General features: G+C 49.6%; 1 protein-coding gene across 1 annotated transcript in view; it reads right to left on the bottom strand.

Annotated features, from left to right (window-relative positions):
* Positions 1–4781, bottom strand: part of EFHD1 (EF-hand domain family member D1) — a 42071-nt gene extending 37290 nt beyond the window's left edge. The window contains exon 1 of the mRNA XM_047722622.1: positions 4068–4781. Coding sequence (XP_047578578.1) covers positions 4068–4369 — 302 coding nt within the window. The 5' untranslated portion in view covers positions 4370–4781. The remainder of the gene's footprint in view (positions 1–4067) is intronic.
* Between the last annotated feature and the right edge of the window lie 12923 nt (positions 4782–17704).

Here is a 17704-nt window from a genome sequence, read left to right as displayed (position 1 = left end):
ACTGCTCCTACAGTGGGTTAAGTTTGGAAAGCAAGCTGGGATTTTTAACACACTTATGCTTTCATTTATTTATGCAAAGAAAAGCGAAGCAAAAAAAGGAAAGGGATGAAGAGGCCATGTTTTGACTGGGGCAAAGTACGGAAATGACCAGCACCAGCAGGATGGATGCAGAGTGGACACCCTCACAGGGCAGGGAGGAGAGTCAGGGACGGGTCAGATAGGCAGGGCTCCTCCCGGCAGCATAGGAGCCTGGGAGACCCCAGTAAGGGGTTTCGTGGCCCTGCCTTCAGGGAGGGGCCAAGGCAGCTGCAGCTAGGGGTCCATGCAGGAGTGGGCTTGGGGTCAGCTATGCATAGCTGAAAAGTTGCTGGGGGGGTGTTTTCGTTTTTTGTTTTGTTTTTTTTTTAAGTCATGCAGGACAGCAGGGAGAAGCACCCTTGAAAGAGGGCCAGCAGGGAATCAGGGCTGGGCCATGAGGTTGGTCCATAGCCTAGAGTCACTGCCACATGCTGAGCCAGGTTGGAAGGAGCCAGGTAACAAATCTCCCAACCTAGGGCCTGCTGACTCTGGCTGGGTAGGGACGGCCGCGTCCCGGCTGCCTCCGTGGTGGGAGAAACAGGCAGACACTCACAGAGGGAAAACCAAGGAGCTCAGAGAGTGGCTGCTGAGTTTGTGGAAGCTCAGGGGGTTTGGGGCCATGCAATCCATGTCTCTGGGGAGCATGGGGGGCCTGAAGCAGGGGCCAGGCACAGGGACACAGGGCTGGAGTCAATGTGAAGGCCCGGTCTGCAGCAAAGGGCTCTCCCCTTCTAGATCACATGCCATCTCAGAAGGTCACCCATTCATCTCCCCAAAACCCACCGAAAGGAACAACTGCCCCCATTCTGATGACAGGATGCAAGTGGTTAAACAACTTTCCCACGGCCAACAGTCACAGCTAAGGACCCTGGAATATGGGGTCTATGTCCCCACCCTGCCCGCACTCATGGCGCATAACTGGGTCTTGACACCAGGTTCGGGGGCCTTTTCCAAACACAGCGGGGAAAGAACGGCAGAACTTTCCAGGGGCCCCACAGCAGCTACCTGCCCTCACGGGAGGCCGTTGTGCCCATCTTACCAGTAGCAGAACCAAGACTTAGAGGGGTTATGAGGCTCGCCCAGGGTCACAGAGCCTAGGCCCCAGCAGCCCTATGTCTGTCGGAACCCAAAGGTGACACTATTTCCCCTGCCTCGCTGGTGTCTCTGGCTATGGCTCAGCCGACTCTAACCAGAGGGGCTGCTCTGCCTCTCCAGCCTTCCAGACACAGGGGGGTGATTCCTAGGAAGGCTTCTGGGCACCAGCTTGGGCCTCAGACCCCACTCCCTGATGACAGGAGCTGCCCACCTGGGCATAGCACAGTCATGGCCGGAGGGGAACAAAGCCACAGGCCTGAGCCTGCCCACACTCTGGGTTCAAGATGACCTATGAAGGTCATTCACAGCAAACCAGCACTTGACCATCCTCCCTCAGCAAGAGCCCCGAGGGAGCCTGTGAAAGCCAGTCTTCCCCACCTCCAAGCCCCTGTGGCTAAGGGTGGGGCACGTGGCTCAGGCCTGGCCAATGGCAGCCACAAATTCCCCCGGCCACAGCAATTGGTTCAGAGCCAATAAGAAACAATAGTAAAGCTAAAAAGAGACACACACACACAATAAACCCTTTGCTCTGGTCACTCTTGCCCTCTGGACTTACTGGAGCTGCTGTGGCCAGCCTGCCACCACCCGGGATAATAAGCCACCTGAGAATGGGGACAACACAGAGAGGAAGCTGGCTTAAGAAAATGAGAAACAGGGACACCTGGGTGGCTCAGTCGGTTAAGCCGCTGCTTTGGCTCAGGACATGATCCCAGTGTCCTGGGATCGAGTCCCACATCGGGCTCCTTGCTCAGCAGGGAGCCTGCTTCTCTCTCGGCCTCTGCCTGCCACTCTGCCTGCTTGTGCATACTCTCTCTCTCTCTCTGACAAATAAATAAATAAATGAAATCTTAAAAAAAAAAAATGAGAAACAGCACTGATAGCATCATCTGAGCACCTAAGTCCAACCATACCTGACACCAACTGCGAGCCAATTAACCTCCCTTTTTGTTTACTCTGATTTTGGTTAAAGGTGACAAAAAACCTGCAATTTCGAGGGGTGCCTGGGTGGCTCAGTCGGTTAAGCATCTGCCTTCCGCTCGGGTCATGATCCCAGGGTCCTGGGATCGAGCCCCGCATCAGGCTCCCTGTTGGTCCAGAAGCCTGCTTCTCCCTCTCCCTCTCCTTCTCCCACTGCATGTGTTCCATCTCTCGCCCTGTGTCTCTCTTTGTCAAATAAATAAAATCTTTAAAAAAACAAAAACGCAACCTCAAATTCTGCCTTATACCACAGGTCCAGAGAGCTAACATGTAGTGCCACACACAGGCTGGGACCCTGGACCACACACTGCTGTCCCTTTAGCTTGACCCTGTTTCCTCACGGATGCCACCTTGCCTAAAGACCCTGTGTGGACTCCCTGTGTTACCCTTAGGCAGTGCGCAAATAAACTTACCCTTTCCAAGATGTTCTGCAGAAAAAAAAGCAATAGCATAAATAAAGCAGCCCAAGTCCCCTCAAAGCAACCTGAGGACAGAGGTCCCCAAGATGCATCCCCCTCCCCCCAGTCCAGCTGGACTGTGAGGAACTGCTGGGACATGGGAGCAAAGGAGCCAGAGGAGCCCTGCCGAGAAAGAAATCAAAGAGGACCCACAAACCATTCACCCACTGCTTTTCCATCTCCACCCCAGACCAATTTTTTTTTTCATTTGCCAAAACTCAGCCTTCCTTAATTACCCAAACTAGACCCACCAGGTGTGAACACCACAGAACAGTGCCTGGAAGCCAGGGAAATCAGGGTGTCGAGGAGGCAGGGAGGCTCCGGGTGCCAGCCTCCTCTGACCTCCACAGAGGCTGGGGCTGGACTGGAGCCCAGCCTCAAGAAGAGGCCAAGGTTCTGGCCACACAGTGCCGGCCACAGAGCCTTTAAATAGAACCTCCAAGCGGGAGGACAAACACATTCCAAGCGCTTTTAAAAAACACTCCAAGCATGACCTGGCCGGAGGCCTCTGCTCCCCCAGGCATTTTTCCGGTCTTGGCCCAATTCTGGAAATAATATTAATAGCTCCGTTAGGAGCTTAGGGTGTACAAAATACCGTATGGCCTTAAAAGGCAGGGATGATTACCATCCTCACTCTACAGATTTGGAAACTGAGGTCCAGGGACCTCCCAGAATGCAAGGCCGAATACTGGAAGCTCTCTACGCTGCCTCCAACGCCCAGCAGCTCCCGGGCTCGGCGGGGCTTTCACCGCGGGACACGAGAGAGCCCCGGTCCGACCGGCTGCCAGGGGCTATGTCGGGGTTCCGACGGGCGCCTCCTACCCAAAACGCAAGGGGTAAAATAGATACCGCGACGCCGCCAGGAGGCTCCCGGGACACACTCGCTTCAGGAACGTCCTGATCTTCTGCAACTAGTTTGACCAACTCTCAGTTCTCAGCCTCTGTGGGTACATCAGACCCTGCGAGGCAGCCAAGGATAACTTTACTCCTTTGTTTGAAAAGATAAACAATGGGGCTAATTTCTCCCTTGGGCGGTAAAGTTAATGCTGCCAGGTGAGGCTCCGAGCGACTCGGTTTCCTAGAAGTTGCGCGGCGGGCACCTCTGGCCGCTAGGGGCGGAGGGGGCGGGACCGGCCGTCGGGACCCGAGAGCGGGGGGCTCAGGGGAATTTAAGAGCTCAGTCGGGGAGAGCTGCGGCCACTGCTGTCGGGGTCCCGGCCAGGCCAGGTTCCCCTCCTAACCCCACCACCGCCGTACCGGCACGGGCTCCCGGCGCGCAGGATCTGAGGCGTGGGTTAAATGCTAAGGGCACCCCGGGTCTCCTAAATTATCGACCCTGTCCCATCATAGCAGGGGCCAGAAAGACCAGCCCATCGCCACCTCCCCGCTCCCTCCCTCTCGGGTCCCAGGGCGCAGGGTCCTCCCGGGCGCATTGCGCAGGGCGTCGCGGGCGCTCACAGTTTGAACTTGCTCTCCAGGTCCTTGATGAGGCGGCGGCTGAACTCCGGGAACTCGGTGTAGGGGTTGAAGACCTTGCAGCGGCGAGGCCGCGCGGTGCCCTCGTTGATGTCCAGCCGTCGGGTCAGCTGCGCACTCAGCTCGGCGTCCGCGCTGGCGGTGGGCGCCCAGGCTGGGGGCTCGCACTCGGGTTCGGGCTCCCGCGCCGCGAAAGCACAGGACGCGGGCTGGGGGAGGCCCTCCTCCGCCTCCTCCCACTGCAGTCGCCGCTGCAGCTTGCGCGCCAGCTCCTGGCTGGCCATGGCGACGGATCTGGGGAGCCGGGGACGCAGAACCAGACGTGGGGACTTTCGGACCGCGCGCTCCGAGTGGGCTCGCGGCTCTGCGACGTTCTGCGCAGGCGGCCAGAATCCGGCGGTTGGGTGGAACCGCGGGCGCGAGAGGGGGGCGGGCGGGGCGGAGCCGTGGCTTTAAGGAGGCGCGGCGGCTACTGGACCCGCCCTCCCGGCCAGAGGCCGCAGGTGTTCTCGGGTCCACCAGACGCCCACCCGGTTGCCTGCTCCCCAGGACTCCGGACTGGAGGCTGACCGCGCCTCGGAACGAGAAGTTGACCCACTGATCAGCTCCGACCTTGCGGCCTGCGCCGGCTCGGAGGGATGCGGGGGACCCCGAATTCCCTGGAGAAACGGCAGCAGGAAAGTTTCACGACGGTTCCGGCGGTTCCTCTCTCGTTCCACAGATGTACTCCGACTGGAGGTTCTCGCGGCTCAGGACAGGCTGGAGATGGGAAAAACCGAGCGCCCCCGAGTGACACCCGCGCGCTCCCATGGCTGCGTGGCACCCACGGGTCGCGAGGTCCGGGAGTGGGAGGCGCCCGCAGGGAGTGGGGAGCTTGGTTTCTTTATTTTTGGGGAGTGGGCTGAGTTTCTGACATTCACTGAAAATAAGTGTTGCTAAAACATACTAAAAAATACTAAAAACGAATAAGCAAACAGAAAAGAGAGCGAGCAAGGGTGACAAAACTCTGGCTCCCCAAGAGGCAAGATACCCGCGTGGCTTCAGGGGCTCCAGCTTTTTCTGTGAAACACACAAGAGAGAAACGGAAGCTCAAGAATAAATAAACAAAGCAGCATTTTTTTTTTTTAAAGATTTTATTTATTTGTCAGAGAGAGAGAGAGAGAGTGAGAACAAGCAGATAGAGTGGCAGGCAGAGGCAGAGGGAGAAGCAGGCTCCCTGCCAAGCAAGGAGCCCGACGTGGGACTCGATCCCAGGACTCCGGGATCATGACCTGAGCTGCAGGCAGCCGCTTAACCAACTGAGCCACCCAGGCGTCCCACAAAGCAGCATTTTTGACAAGCGGGTAAAACAAGCACAGTCGTCGTTCTCCCTAAGGAAGGCTAATACAGGCGGCTATGACCTCAGCCAAGCCTGCAAACACCGGTCGGCCCCAGACTGGGCTCTGTCTGCCCTGGCCACCTGGTTGGCCTGGGCGAGGCTGTGGCCCGGGCTGAGGTGTGAGGGGTGGGGGGCGGGTCATCTATAGAGGACACATGAAAAAAAAAGTTATTTAGGGGCGTCTGGCTGGTTCAGTGGGAAGAGCCTCCGCATCATCATCATGGAGTTGTGAACTCCAACCACATGTTGGGTGTAGAGGACTCAAAAGTAAAATAAAATCTAACAAACAAACAAAAAAAACCTAATAGCTTTGCCTTTTCTTTCACTTATGAATAGAACATACTATTGAAAATTCTCACGTTACTTAGAGTGGATTTTTTTTTTTAAGATTTTTTATTTATTTATTTGACAGAGAGAGATCACAAGCAGGCAGAGAGGCAGGCAGAGAGAGAGGAGGAAGCAGGCTCCCTGCTGAGCAGAGAGCCCGATGCAGGGCTCGATCCCAGGACCCTGAGATCACGACCCGAGCCGAAGGCAGCGGCTTAACCCACTGAGCCACCCAGGCGCCCCTTAGAGTGGATTTTGAATGCAATTCAACTTTGTCGTCTAAGTGTTGCTAAAGGAGGAAGCACTCTTTCTTACAGCTTTATTTAATGTTTGGACGTGGGCAAACACCTGGAATACCATCACTGCGATCGAGGTCATAAACATATCCATCACCTCCAAAAGTGTCCTTGTGTCCCTCTGGTTTTTGTTTTGTTTGGTTTGGTTTTGTTTTTTGGTAAGAACACTGAATGTGGGATTTACCCTCTGAGATTTTTAAAGATTTTATTTATTTATTTGACAGAGAGAGATCACAAGTAGATGGAGAGGCAGGCAGAGAGAGAGAGAGGGAAGCAGGATCTCTGCCGAGCAGAGAACCTGATGCGGGACTCGGTCCCAGGACCCTGAGATCATGACCTGAGCCGAAGGCAGCGGCTTAACCCACTGAGCCACCCAGGCGCCCCCCTCTGAGATTTTTAAAATCCATCTGTTACTACCTGCTCTTTTAGACAGTGGATCTCTAAGGAAGTACTTCTGGATAGTGTCATCTGGGTGCCACTTAAAAGGCATTATCATTGGGCACTGGGTGGCTCAGTCAATTAAGAGTCTGCTCTCGGCTCAGGTCATGATTCCAGGGTCGTGGAATTGAGTCCCACATCAGGCTCCCTGCTCAGCGGGCAGTCTGCTTCTCCCTACCCCTCCCTCTGCTTGTGATCTGTCTCTCTCTCTCTCTCTCAAATAAATAAATAAAATATTTTTTCAAAAAAGGCATATCACCTGCAAGGGACAGTTTGGGGCTGTGCCCACGAGGCACCCCCAAGCTTCCTTGCCACTGTGGTAGTAGAAAGGGATGGAACACTTCCTAGGCTGTGCCCACCCGTGGCAGCAAAGCGGCTGATACCTGTGATGCTCCCTGGCCATCATGTAGCCATGCCGAAGTGTGAAGTCTCAGTGTCTCACTAGTGACCCAAGGTGAGTCATGATCGCTGCCATGGCTTGGAGAAGCCCTGCTCCCCTTCAGAGTCTAGCTGGGTGCCTGACAAACACAAAACATGATTGCTGAATGATAGGTCAATATCCACATTTACCCTGCAAATAGGACCCACGTTTCGTAAAATAAAATTTTTTTAAAGATTTTATGTATTTAGGGGTGCCTGGGTGACTCAGTGGGTTGAGCCTCTGCCTTTGGCTCTGGTCATGATCTCAGGGTCCTGGGATCAAGCCCCACATCGGGCTCTCTGCTTGGCAGGGAGCCTGCTTCCCCCTCTCTCTGCCTGCCTCTCTGCCTACTTGTGATCTCTCTGTAGGTATGTATTTATGTATGTATGTATTTATTAGACACAGAGGGAGCACAAGCAGGGGGAGCTGAGGCAGAAGGAGAGAGAGAAGGAGGCTCCCCACTGAAATCAAGAGTCAGATACTTAACCAGCTGAGCCACCAAGGCACCCCAAGGGAGTTGCCTTTTATGATGCAGGTAGGCTCAGGAATCACAAAACTAAACTTTATTGGTCAAGGCAGTCACAAGAGAGGGTGGGATGGGATACATACCATTGTGGCCATCTTTGGGAAATAGAATTTGCCTGTTCTCGCTCTGCAGATCCCTGCAGGACTGAGTCCTATCCCAGTTCTGTGGCATGTGGATAAGAACAGATATGTCTTTCAGGCAGGTGGGTTGGCACGGGTCTCCAGGCCCTCTGGGAAGGGCTGACCTGCGAGTTACGAAGAAGAGGGAATGAACTAACTTCCTGGAAGGGAAAAACCTTTCCAAGAGAGCAGAAAACTGGGGACACTTCCATCCCTGGAGGCATTCTGCCTCCTGCTTGTGCTTGCATTATCAACTTCCGTAATAGGTCAAAATCTCAGGGCTTTGATTTGTTTTAGAGGAATATGTTTGGGAGTACCTAAGTGGCTTAATCAGTTAGGCATCTGACTCTTGATCTCCGCTCAGGGCTTGATCTCAGGGTCAAGAGATCAAGCCCTGAATTGGGCTCCATGTGGGGCAGAGCCTACTTAAAAATATATTTTTTTTTCAGTTTTTTCTTTTTTTTATTAAATTTTTAATTTTCTTTTTAAAGATTTTATTTATTTATTTGACAGAGATCACAAGTAGGCAGAGAGGAAGGCAGAGAGAAAGGAGGAAGCAGGCTCCCCGCCGAGCAGAGAGCCCGATGTGGTACTTGATCCCAGGACCCTGGGATCATGACCTGAGCTGAAGGCAGAGGCTTTAACCCGCTGAGCCACCCATGCGCCCCTAAATTTTTAATTTTTTATAAACATATAATGTATTTTTATTTCCAGGGGTACAGGTCTGTAAATCGCCAGGTTTACACACTTCACTAGCACTCATCATAGCACATACCCTCCCCAATGTCTATATATATATATACATATATATATATATACCTTTTAAGTATTAAGTCATTTTGGGGATGCCTGCGTGCCTTACTTCCGGTAAGAAGTAATGTTCCCCGGGAAAGGCAGCTAGTTCAGCTCATAGCTCAATCAATCGTGTAAATGCTCTTCTACAGATGACCACCACACTTTGGTCTTTAGCAGAAGAGTTTTATGTGTACATTCCATTTCATCACGCCAAATATTAATTTAAAAGACATGTACTGGGACGCCTGGGTGGCTCAGTCCGTTAAGCGTCTGCCTTTGGCTTGGGTCATGGTCTCAGGGTCCTGGGATCGAGTTCCGCAACGGGCTCCCTGGTCAGCGGGAAGCCTCTGTCTCCCTCTCCCTCTGCCTTTCCCGCTGGTGCATGCCCTGTCTCTCTATCTCTCTCTATCGCGCTCACTCTCTGTCTCTCAAATAAAATAAATCTTAAAAAAAAAAAAAAAAGACATGGACTGAGATCAATGAACAGAAAAGAAAGCCCCCAAATAAAGCCACACTCCTATGGTCAATTAATCTATGACAAAGGAGGCAAGAACATACAGTGGTGTTAGGAAAGGACCTGTTAGCGCCACTAACTCAGGAAGCCGGTGGGTAAAACCTGGAGCTGCCAAGGCCAGAGGCTTGGTGGCTGGGAATCCAGAGGGAACTGGACAAATGGAAAGGGTAGACTATGGCTGGGTTTGCAACACTGTTGCTGAGCAAACTCAGATAAACTCATCGAAACTCATTGTGACAGACACAAGTAACTCAAGAGAGGAGGTTTCGGAAAAGAGCAAAGGAGAGCTACGTTTCAGGTGCCAGAAGGCAGGGGAGGTAGCCGACTCAGGCTTTAACAAGCAGCCTCTCTGACAGCAAGAGGGACACCGACCATTTTGTAGGAGAGGTTCAGTGGGGTACAAGAGGGCAGGAAGAGTGCATGTCATGCTGAAGGCGGTTAAATGTTCAGCCCTTGATCTTGGGTGGGGAAGGGGCCTGTAGGGTGTCGTCTTCCAGGCGTTCCGTTGCTATCAGGGCTTTCTGGCCAGGCCCTCAGAATGTTCCTGTCATTGACAAAACCTCAGGAAAGTGTGATGAGAAGTAACTGTTGGGATCTATTGTTGAGTGAGAGGGTTCACTGACAATGGAAAAAAGACAGTCTCCATCAGATGGTTTTGGGAAACCTGGACAGCTACACGTGAAATAATGAAACTGGACCACTTTCTCACACCATACCTAAAAATAAACTCAAAATGGATTAAAGACCTAAACGTGGGACCTGAAACCACAAAATCCCTAAAATAACACATAGGCAGTAATTTCTTTGACATCAGTCATAGAAACCTTTTTCTAGGGGTGCCTGGGTGGCTCAGTCGGTTATGCACCAGACTCTTGGCTCTGGCTCAGGTCATAACCTCAGGGTCGTGGAATCTAGACACCAACTCCCTGCCCCACCCCCTCCGCCCGCTGTCTGCTCCAGGCTCAGCAGAGTGCTGAAATAATTTCCCTTTCTCTCCCTCTCTCTTTGCCCCTCCCCAATTCACGTGCATGCACTCTCTCAAATAGATAAATAGACTCTTACAAAGAAAAGAAAGAAACATTTTTCTAGATGTGTCTCCTTAGGCAAGGGAAACAAAAGCAAAATTAAACTATTGAGACTATACCAAAATAAAAGGCTTCTACACAGTGAAGGAAACCATCAGCAAAACAAAAAGGCAACCTACTGAACGGGAAAAGACATTTGGAAATTATCTATCTGAAAAGGGGTTAGTATCCAAAGTACATAAAGAATTTATACAACTCAGGGTGCCTGGGTGACTCAGTGGGTTAAGCGTCTGCCTTCAGCTCAGGTCATGATCCCAGCGTTCTAGGATCGAGCCCCGCACAGGGAGACTGCTTTTCCTTCTGCCTGCTGCTCCGCATGTTTTGCTCTCTCTCAATCTCAAATAAATAAATAAATAAATAAATAATAAATAAATAAATAAATAAAATCTTTTAAAAAAATAAATAAAAACGGGACACCTGGCCTGGCTTAGTTGTTACAGTATGTGACTCTTGATCTCAGGGCTATAGTTTCAAGCCCCACGTTGGGGGTAACGATTACTAAAAAACAAAATCCTAAAAAAATAATTAAAACAGAAATACCATATGATTCAGTAATTCCACTACTGAGTATTTACCCAAAGAAAATGAAAAGTCTGATTCAAAAGATGTAAGTACTCCTATGTTTTTTGTTTGGTTGATTTTGTTTTTGTTTTTGTGGCTCAGTCGTTAAGTATCTGACTTGGGCTCAGGTCATGATCCCGGGGTCCTGTGATCGAGCCCCACATTGGGCTCCCTGCTTGGCGGGAAGCCTGCTTCTCCCTCTCCCACTCCCCCTGCTTGTGTTCCCTCTCTCGCTGTGTCTCTATCAAATAAATAAATAAATAAAATCTTTTAAAAAAAGTCTTTATTTTAAAATAATCTCTATACTCCACGTGGGGCTCGAATTTACAACACCAAGACCAAGAGTTGCATGCTCCACTGAGCCAGCCAGGTGCCCCTTCACCCTATGTTTATTGTAGCATCATATACAATAGCCAAAATATGATAGCAACCCAAGTGTCTATCAACAGACAAATGGATAAAGAAGATGTGGTGTGTATATACAATGGAATATTATTCAGCCAAAGAAAAGAATGAAAACTTGCCATTTGCAACAACGTGGATCTAGAAGTTACAACGCTAAGTGAAATAAAGTAGCCAGAAGAAAGTGATTTCACTCATGTGGAATTTAAGAAACAAAGGGGAAACAAGGGAAAAAAGAGACCAAAAAATCAGGCTCTTTTTTTTTTTTTTAAGATTTTATTTATTTAACAGAGAGACAGATCACAAGTAGGCAGAGAGGCAGGCAGAGAGAGAGAGAAGGAAGCAGGCTCCCCGCTGAGCAGAGAACTCAACGTGGGGCTCGATCCCAGAATCCTGGGATCATGACCTGAGCCAAAGGCAGAGGCTTTAACCCACTGAGCCACCCAGGCATCCCCCCACTCCTTTTTTTTTTTTTAAGATTTTATTAAAAAAAAATCAGGCTCTTAACTACAGAGGACAAACTGGTGGTTGCCGGAGAGGAAGTGGGTGGGGGGTGGGTGAAACAGATAAAGGGTATTAAGAAAATGCTTATCAGGACACCAAGGTGGTTCAGTCAGTCAGCATCTGCCTTGGGCTCAGGTTGTCATCCCAGTGTCCAGGGATCGAGTCCCATGTGGGGCTTCCTACTCAGCAAGGAGTCTACTTCTCCCTCTGCCCCTCCTCCTGCTCATGATCTCTCCTTGTGCTTGCTCTTTCAAATAAATAATGTCTTTAAAAAAAAAAAAAGTACACTTATCTTACAGCCATTTTTAAGAATTAATTAACTGGGGCCCGTGGGTGGCTTAGTCGATTAAGCGGCTGCCATCGGTTCAGGTCATGATCCCGGGGTCATGGGATCAAGCCCTAAATCCCTGCTCGGGGGGAGTCTGCTTCTCCCTTTCCCTCTGCCCATCCCCACTGCTATGCATGCTCTCACACGCTCTTGCCCCTTCTCTCTCAAATAAATAAAATATATATAAAAAAATTAATCCCTATATCCAATGTGGGGCTCAAATTCATGACCCTGAGATCGAAAGTCTCATGCTTCCCCCACTGAGCCAGCCAGGAACCCCAAGGGTATACTTACCTTGATGAGTACTGAGAAATGTATAGAAATTTTGAATCATATTGTACATCTGAAACTAATGAACACTGCATGTTAATTATTGTCCCCCCCCAAAAAGAGACATATACTGAAGGATCAGAATCTAATAAAATTAAATATTAAAAATTCTCCTTCATCATTAAGCGTCTGCCTTTGGTTCTGGTTGGTCGGCTGGTGTCATGATCCTGGGATCCCACTCCCTCTGCATGTGTTCCCTCTGTCACAGTCTCTCTCTCTCTCTCTCTCTCTCTCTGTCAAATAAAAAAGCAAAATCTTAAAAATAGAAAGAATGAAAGAAAGAATGCTTGAGGTCAAAATGAAGGTAGTTCAAGTCCTCTTTCAAAACTACATTAACAAAACAAAAGAAAGGAAAACAAAATAAGAAACAGGAGGGCTGAAGGTGAAGGATAGGAGAATCTTAGCAGGGTTTGGGGCCACAGCTTTGATGTAAGCTAAGGTGACATCAGTTTTACCCACCTCTGCTTTTGTGCTATTGGTGCAAATGTCAACATATTGGAAAAGGCAAATGAGGTCTTAGTATCCCAAAATAGCTCTCAGAGGTCTGTGGACAGCATTTTGAGAAGTATTAATCTACCTTATTTCTTTTAATGGCAGCCAAGTATTCTACTCTGTGTGTGTAAGCAGAAAGCATTCAACTCGCCCCCTGTCGATGGGCATGGGAGGTGATTCTGCCCTCCGCTGTCCACACACTACCGAAGTGAGCGGGGCGTGGACTCACCTCCTTTGCAGCATCTGGGTTAAAATGAAAAAACCTCATTTGTTCAACTAATCTGAACTCGGGGCCAGGTCCCCAAGGAGGTGTTTGGGCTGTTCCCCATGACAAAGCACATCTGGGAGAAAGGCTGGTAGGGATAAGCCCTGCCTGCCCCTGCCCTGGAAGGTGCCCTCCACCCTTCCCCACACGATAGGTTGATGACAAAAACCTGATTGGATGACCAGCAAACCCAGGAGGGTTAATCAGATTAAAACAGTCCAACAACAAGCCCATAAAAACCCCAAACCCCTAGACTTAGAAACTCCAGTGGCCGCTCTGCGGCTCCTCTCGGGTCCCTCCCTGTTCAGGAGCTTGGTACGACTGCTCAATAAGCCTTGCTAAACTCTCCATAAGCCTTCCTTTGCTACACCACTCTTCATCTATCTGGTCAACCTCATCATTCTTCCAAGAGGCGTGACCAGGAAGGAAGGAAAAGAAATCCTTCAACACCCAAAAGATAGCAAGGTCTCTGCCCTCAGGGCCTACGTGGGGGTGGGGGGAACGGTCAACAAAATAAATGAAAGCAAATGGTGTATTAGATGATGATAAGGACAGAGGCAGAAATAAAACAGAGCCAAGTGTAAGATATAGATGGGAAATAGGTTGCAACTTTAGGTAAAATTGAAAGAAATTTTGATCTCAAATTTTCTTTCTTTCCTTCTTTTTAAAAAATATTTATTTATTTATTTGACAGACAGAGATCACAAGTAGGCAGAGAGACAGGCAGAGAGAGCGGGGGGCGGGGGGAGCAGGTTCCCTGATGAGCAGAGATACCCAATGCGAGACTTGACCCCAGGACCCTGAGATATGACCTGAGCCGAAAGCAGAGGCTTAACCCATCCTTCCAGGCATCCCGATTTCAAACTTTCTAATTGAGAATCCTTCTTTCCAGCTTCTCTCTTAACTCAGGCAAAAGACCCTGCAGGCAAAGGGTTCCCTGATGGGCACCAAAGCTACCCCCGCAGGCAATAAGGACTTCCCTGGGCCAGGAAGACCCTGCAGGACTGACCCCAAGATGATGATGGATTTGCCCTTCTCTGCCCACCTGCACGTACCCTTTAACCTCTGGCCCACATTTTCCTCATATAAACCTGGAATTATTTTTGCTACTTCAGAGACCGTCTTTGAGCTGCTAGACTGATGTCTTGCTGGTGTTGGCCTCACTGAAATAATTCCTTTCTTGCTTCTCCAATGCCTGTCCCTCTGCCTTTGGATTTTCTCATTGGCGAGTGGCTGAACCTGGTGTTTTAGGACCCCTGGAGTCAGGTGCTCTTGCCCTCCTGTCTCCCCGCTACAAAATGGCCAGGAGGAGTCTCTTCTAGGAGGTACATGGAAATATGGGCCTGCAGAAAGTGTGTAGAGTGCTCAGAATGTAAACAAACAAACAAACAAATGAGGGGGGGAGGTGAAGATAAAGATTTATTTATTTATTTGACAGACAGAGATCACCAGTAGGCAGAGAGGCAGGCAGAGAGAGAGGAGGAAGCAGGCTTCCTGGTGAGCAGAGCGCCCGACGTGGGGCTGGATCACAGGACCCTGGGATCATGACCCGAGCGAAGGCAGAGGCTTTAACCACTGAGCCACACAGGCACCCGGGAAGATGAAGATAAACTCAAAATGGATGAAAGACCTCAATGTGAGGCAGGAATCCATCAAAATCCTAGAGGAGAACAAAGGCGTAACCTCTTCGACCTTGGACACAGTAACTTCCTTCAAGACACGGCTCCAAAGGCAAGAGAAACAAAAGCAAAAATGAATTTTAGGACTTCATCAAGATCAAAGCTTCTGCACAGCAAAGGAAGCAATCAACAAAACAAAGAGGCAACCCACGGAATGGGAGAAGATATTCACAAATGACTCTACAGACAAAGGGCTAATATCCAAGATCTATAAAGAAATTCTCAAACTCAACACTCAAAAAACAGATAATCACATCAAAAAATGGGCAGAAGACATGAACAGACACTTCTCCACAGAAGATATATAAATAGCTAACAGACACATGAAACAGTGTTCATCATCATTAGCCATCAGGGAGATTCAAATCAGAACTACGTTGAGATCTACCTTACACCAATTAGAATCGCCAAAATTGACAAGGCAAGAAACAGCAAATGTTGGTGAGGATGTGGAGAAGGGGGAACCCTCTTACACTGTTGGTGGGAATGCAATCTGGTGCAGCCACTTTGGAAAACAGTGTGGAGATTCCTCAAAAGTAAAAAATAGAGATACACTATGACCCTGAAATTACAGTACTGAGTATTTACCCCAAAGATACAGATGTAGTAAAAAGAAGGGGCACCTGTACCCCAATGTTCATAGCAGCAATGTCCACAATAGCAAAACTGTGGAAAGAGCCGAGATGCCCTTCGACAGACAAATGGATAAAGATGTGTCCATACACATAGTGAATATTGCTTAGCCATCAAAAAGGATGAATACCCAACTTTTGCATTGACATGGATGAACTGGAGGAGATTATGCTGAGTGAAATAAGTCAAGAAGAAAAAGTTAATTATCATATGGTTTCATTTACTTGTGGAGCATAAGGAATAGCATGGAGGACATTAGGAGAAGGAAGGCAAAATGAAGTGGTGGAAATCGAGGGGATATGAATCACGAGAGGACTACAGACTTGGAGAAACAAACTGAGGGTTTTAGAGGGGAGGGAGTGGGGGAATGGGTTAGCCTGGTGATGGGTATTAAAAAAGGGCACAGATTGCATGGACTGGGTGTTACGCAAACAATGAATCATGGAACACTACATCAAAAACTAATGATGCACTGTATGGTGACTAACGTAACATTAAAAAAAAAAAAAAAGAACATAAACAACTCGGGCTAGAGGAAGTTCTCCCTGGATGTCAGCATCCCAACTTCTTTCTTCTAACTCTTACCTTAGAGAGGTTTCCCAAAGACTCTCGATTACTTCTGCCTTTTCTCCAGGGACATCAAGCCAAGAGCAAGTTTCAGGTCTTGTTTTTGTTGGGAAACACTGAAAGTGACTCCGTCCCTAGGCTGGCTGCATTGTCCCCTGTGGAAAACCCACAGGCACTAACTAAACGGGTTTTCTCCCCTTTCTCTTAGAATCCCTAACCACACCTCACCTCCATAGCACCCCCTGGCCAGGCCCTGGAAGACCACTGACTGGCACTGTGGCAGAAGAAATTCCTAGCAGAGAACTAGGGAGCTTTTAAATCTGGGGAGCTTTTAAAATCTGACTCCAAGCCCCAGGCCAGACCCAGAGGCCCCAACCCCACATGATGCCTGGTCCCTAGGCCCTTTAGGCTCCAGGCATCCAAGGCTGTGGCCTTGGGGATTCATCAGGGAGCCCCCCAGGGGGCAATGAGCTCACACTCAGGTTCCCTGGGTGGCCCCAGCATTCTGTTCAGAGGACAAAGAGACTCCAGATGGTGAAAGCTGCTAACAGAGAAAATGTTCACTTCCCTATTTCTCACCTAATAGAAGCAACAAAGAACTAAGAGTGGGTGAAAATGAATCCTACAAGGTTGGGCCCTCCCCACTGGCCTAGGGATTCCTGGCAGGGCTGTCAGAAGATAATCCCCACGCCACCCCCCACCCCATCTTCTCCCCATCCAAGCCCTTCAAGGTTGGTGCCACCACAGGAGCCTTTTCCTCCCAAAGCTCCCCCAGTCGTCCACTGTTGGTCCATCCCCTGAGACTTCCCGATTCTCTCCCCTCCCGCCGCCTCAGGCCAACCCAGGGCTTGCCAGGAAGGGGAATGTGTGGCAAGGCCTTCCCTTATGGGGCCTTGCCCAGGCCAGAGGGATTGGTCCAAATCAGTGCTGTCCAAGAGAAACTGTGCATACTTTTTATTTTAGAGTGTGTATTTTGGGGACGTCTGGGTGGCTCAGTCAGTTAAGCGTCTGCCTTGGGCTCAGGTCATGATCCAAGGGGGATGGAGTCTCACATCCGGCTCCCTGCTTCTCCCTCTGCCCTACCTCAATCCCCACTCCCCCTGCTTGTGTGCTCTGACAAATAAATAAGTAAAACCTTAAAAAAAGAAAAAAAAAAAGAATGCATAGTTTGTATTTTAAATTTTCTAGTAGGGCATTCTAAGAAATCTAAGAAACATGTGCAATTAACTTTCACAATGTTTTATTTAACCCTATACCTGCCAAATATTATCTTCTTAGCATGTAGTCTATGTAGGGGCACCTGGGTGGCTCAGTCGTTAGGTATCTGCCTTCGCTCAGGTCATGGTCCCAGGTCCTGGGATCGAGCCCTGCATCGGGCTCCCTGCTCAGCGGGGAGTCTGCTTCTCCCTCTCCCACTCCCCTGCTTGTGTTCCTTCTCTCGCTCTGTCTCTCTCTGTCAACAAATAAAATCAAAACAAAACAAAACCTATGTAGTCAATATAAAGACATTAATGAGGTATTTACATTATTTTATTTGTAACCACGCACGGCTTTCAGAATTCGTTTTATGCTTCTAGCTCCTCTCAGTCCCTCCTGCCACGTTTCCAGCGCTCAGTAGCAGCTGTGGTTGCCAGCTACTGTCTGGGATAACTCGGGACTGGGAGGTCGGAACATTCTGCTCCCAGGCTCTGACCCTTGACTGGGGGAGAAGTAGTCTGCTGCTGGGACATTCCCGTCCGGCCTTGTCTCTGGCCTCTAGCCCTCTGGTCTGAACCCCTGCCATTTGACTGTTCCTCAAAACACAAGGTACCCGGATCTACCCAAATCTGACCCAGTACCCCATGGATCCTAGACCTTTTCTGGGATGAGATCCAAAAACAAAGACCAACGTGTGCCACCAGCCCCAGTTCCCGGGTGTCTTTACTGGCTTCAGTCTGGAGGCCTAGCAGCGGCTGCAGG

The sequence above is a fragment of the Lutra lutra genome, chromosome 3 (genome assembly GCF_902655055.1).
Source record: "Lutra lutra chromosome 3, mLutLut1.2, whole genome shotgun sequence".
NCBI classification, from domain to species: Eukaryota; Metazoa; Chordata; class Mammalia; order Carnivora; family Mustelidae; genus Lutra; species Lutra lutra.
Note: the sequence above shows the minus strand (reverse complement) of the source record. Positions and strands in the feature narration are given on the sequence as shown.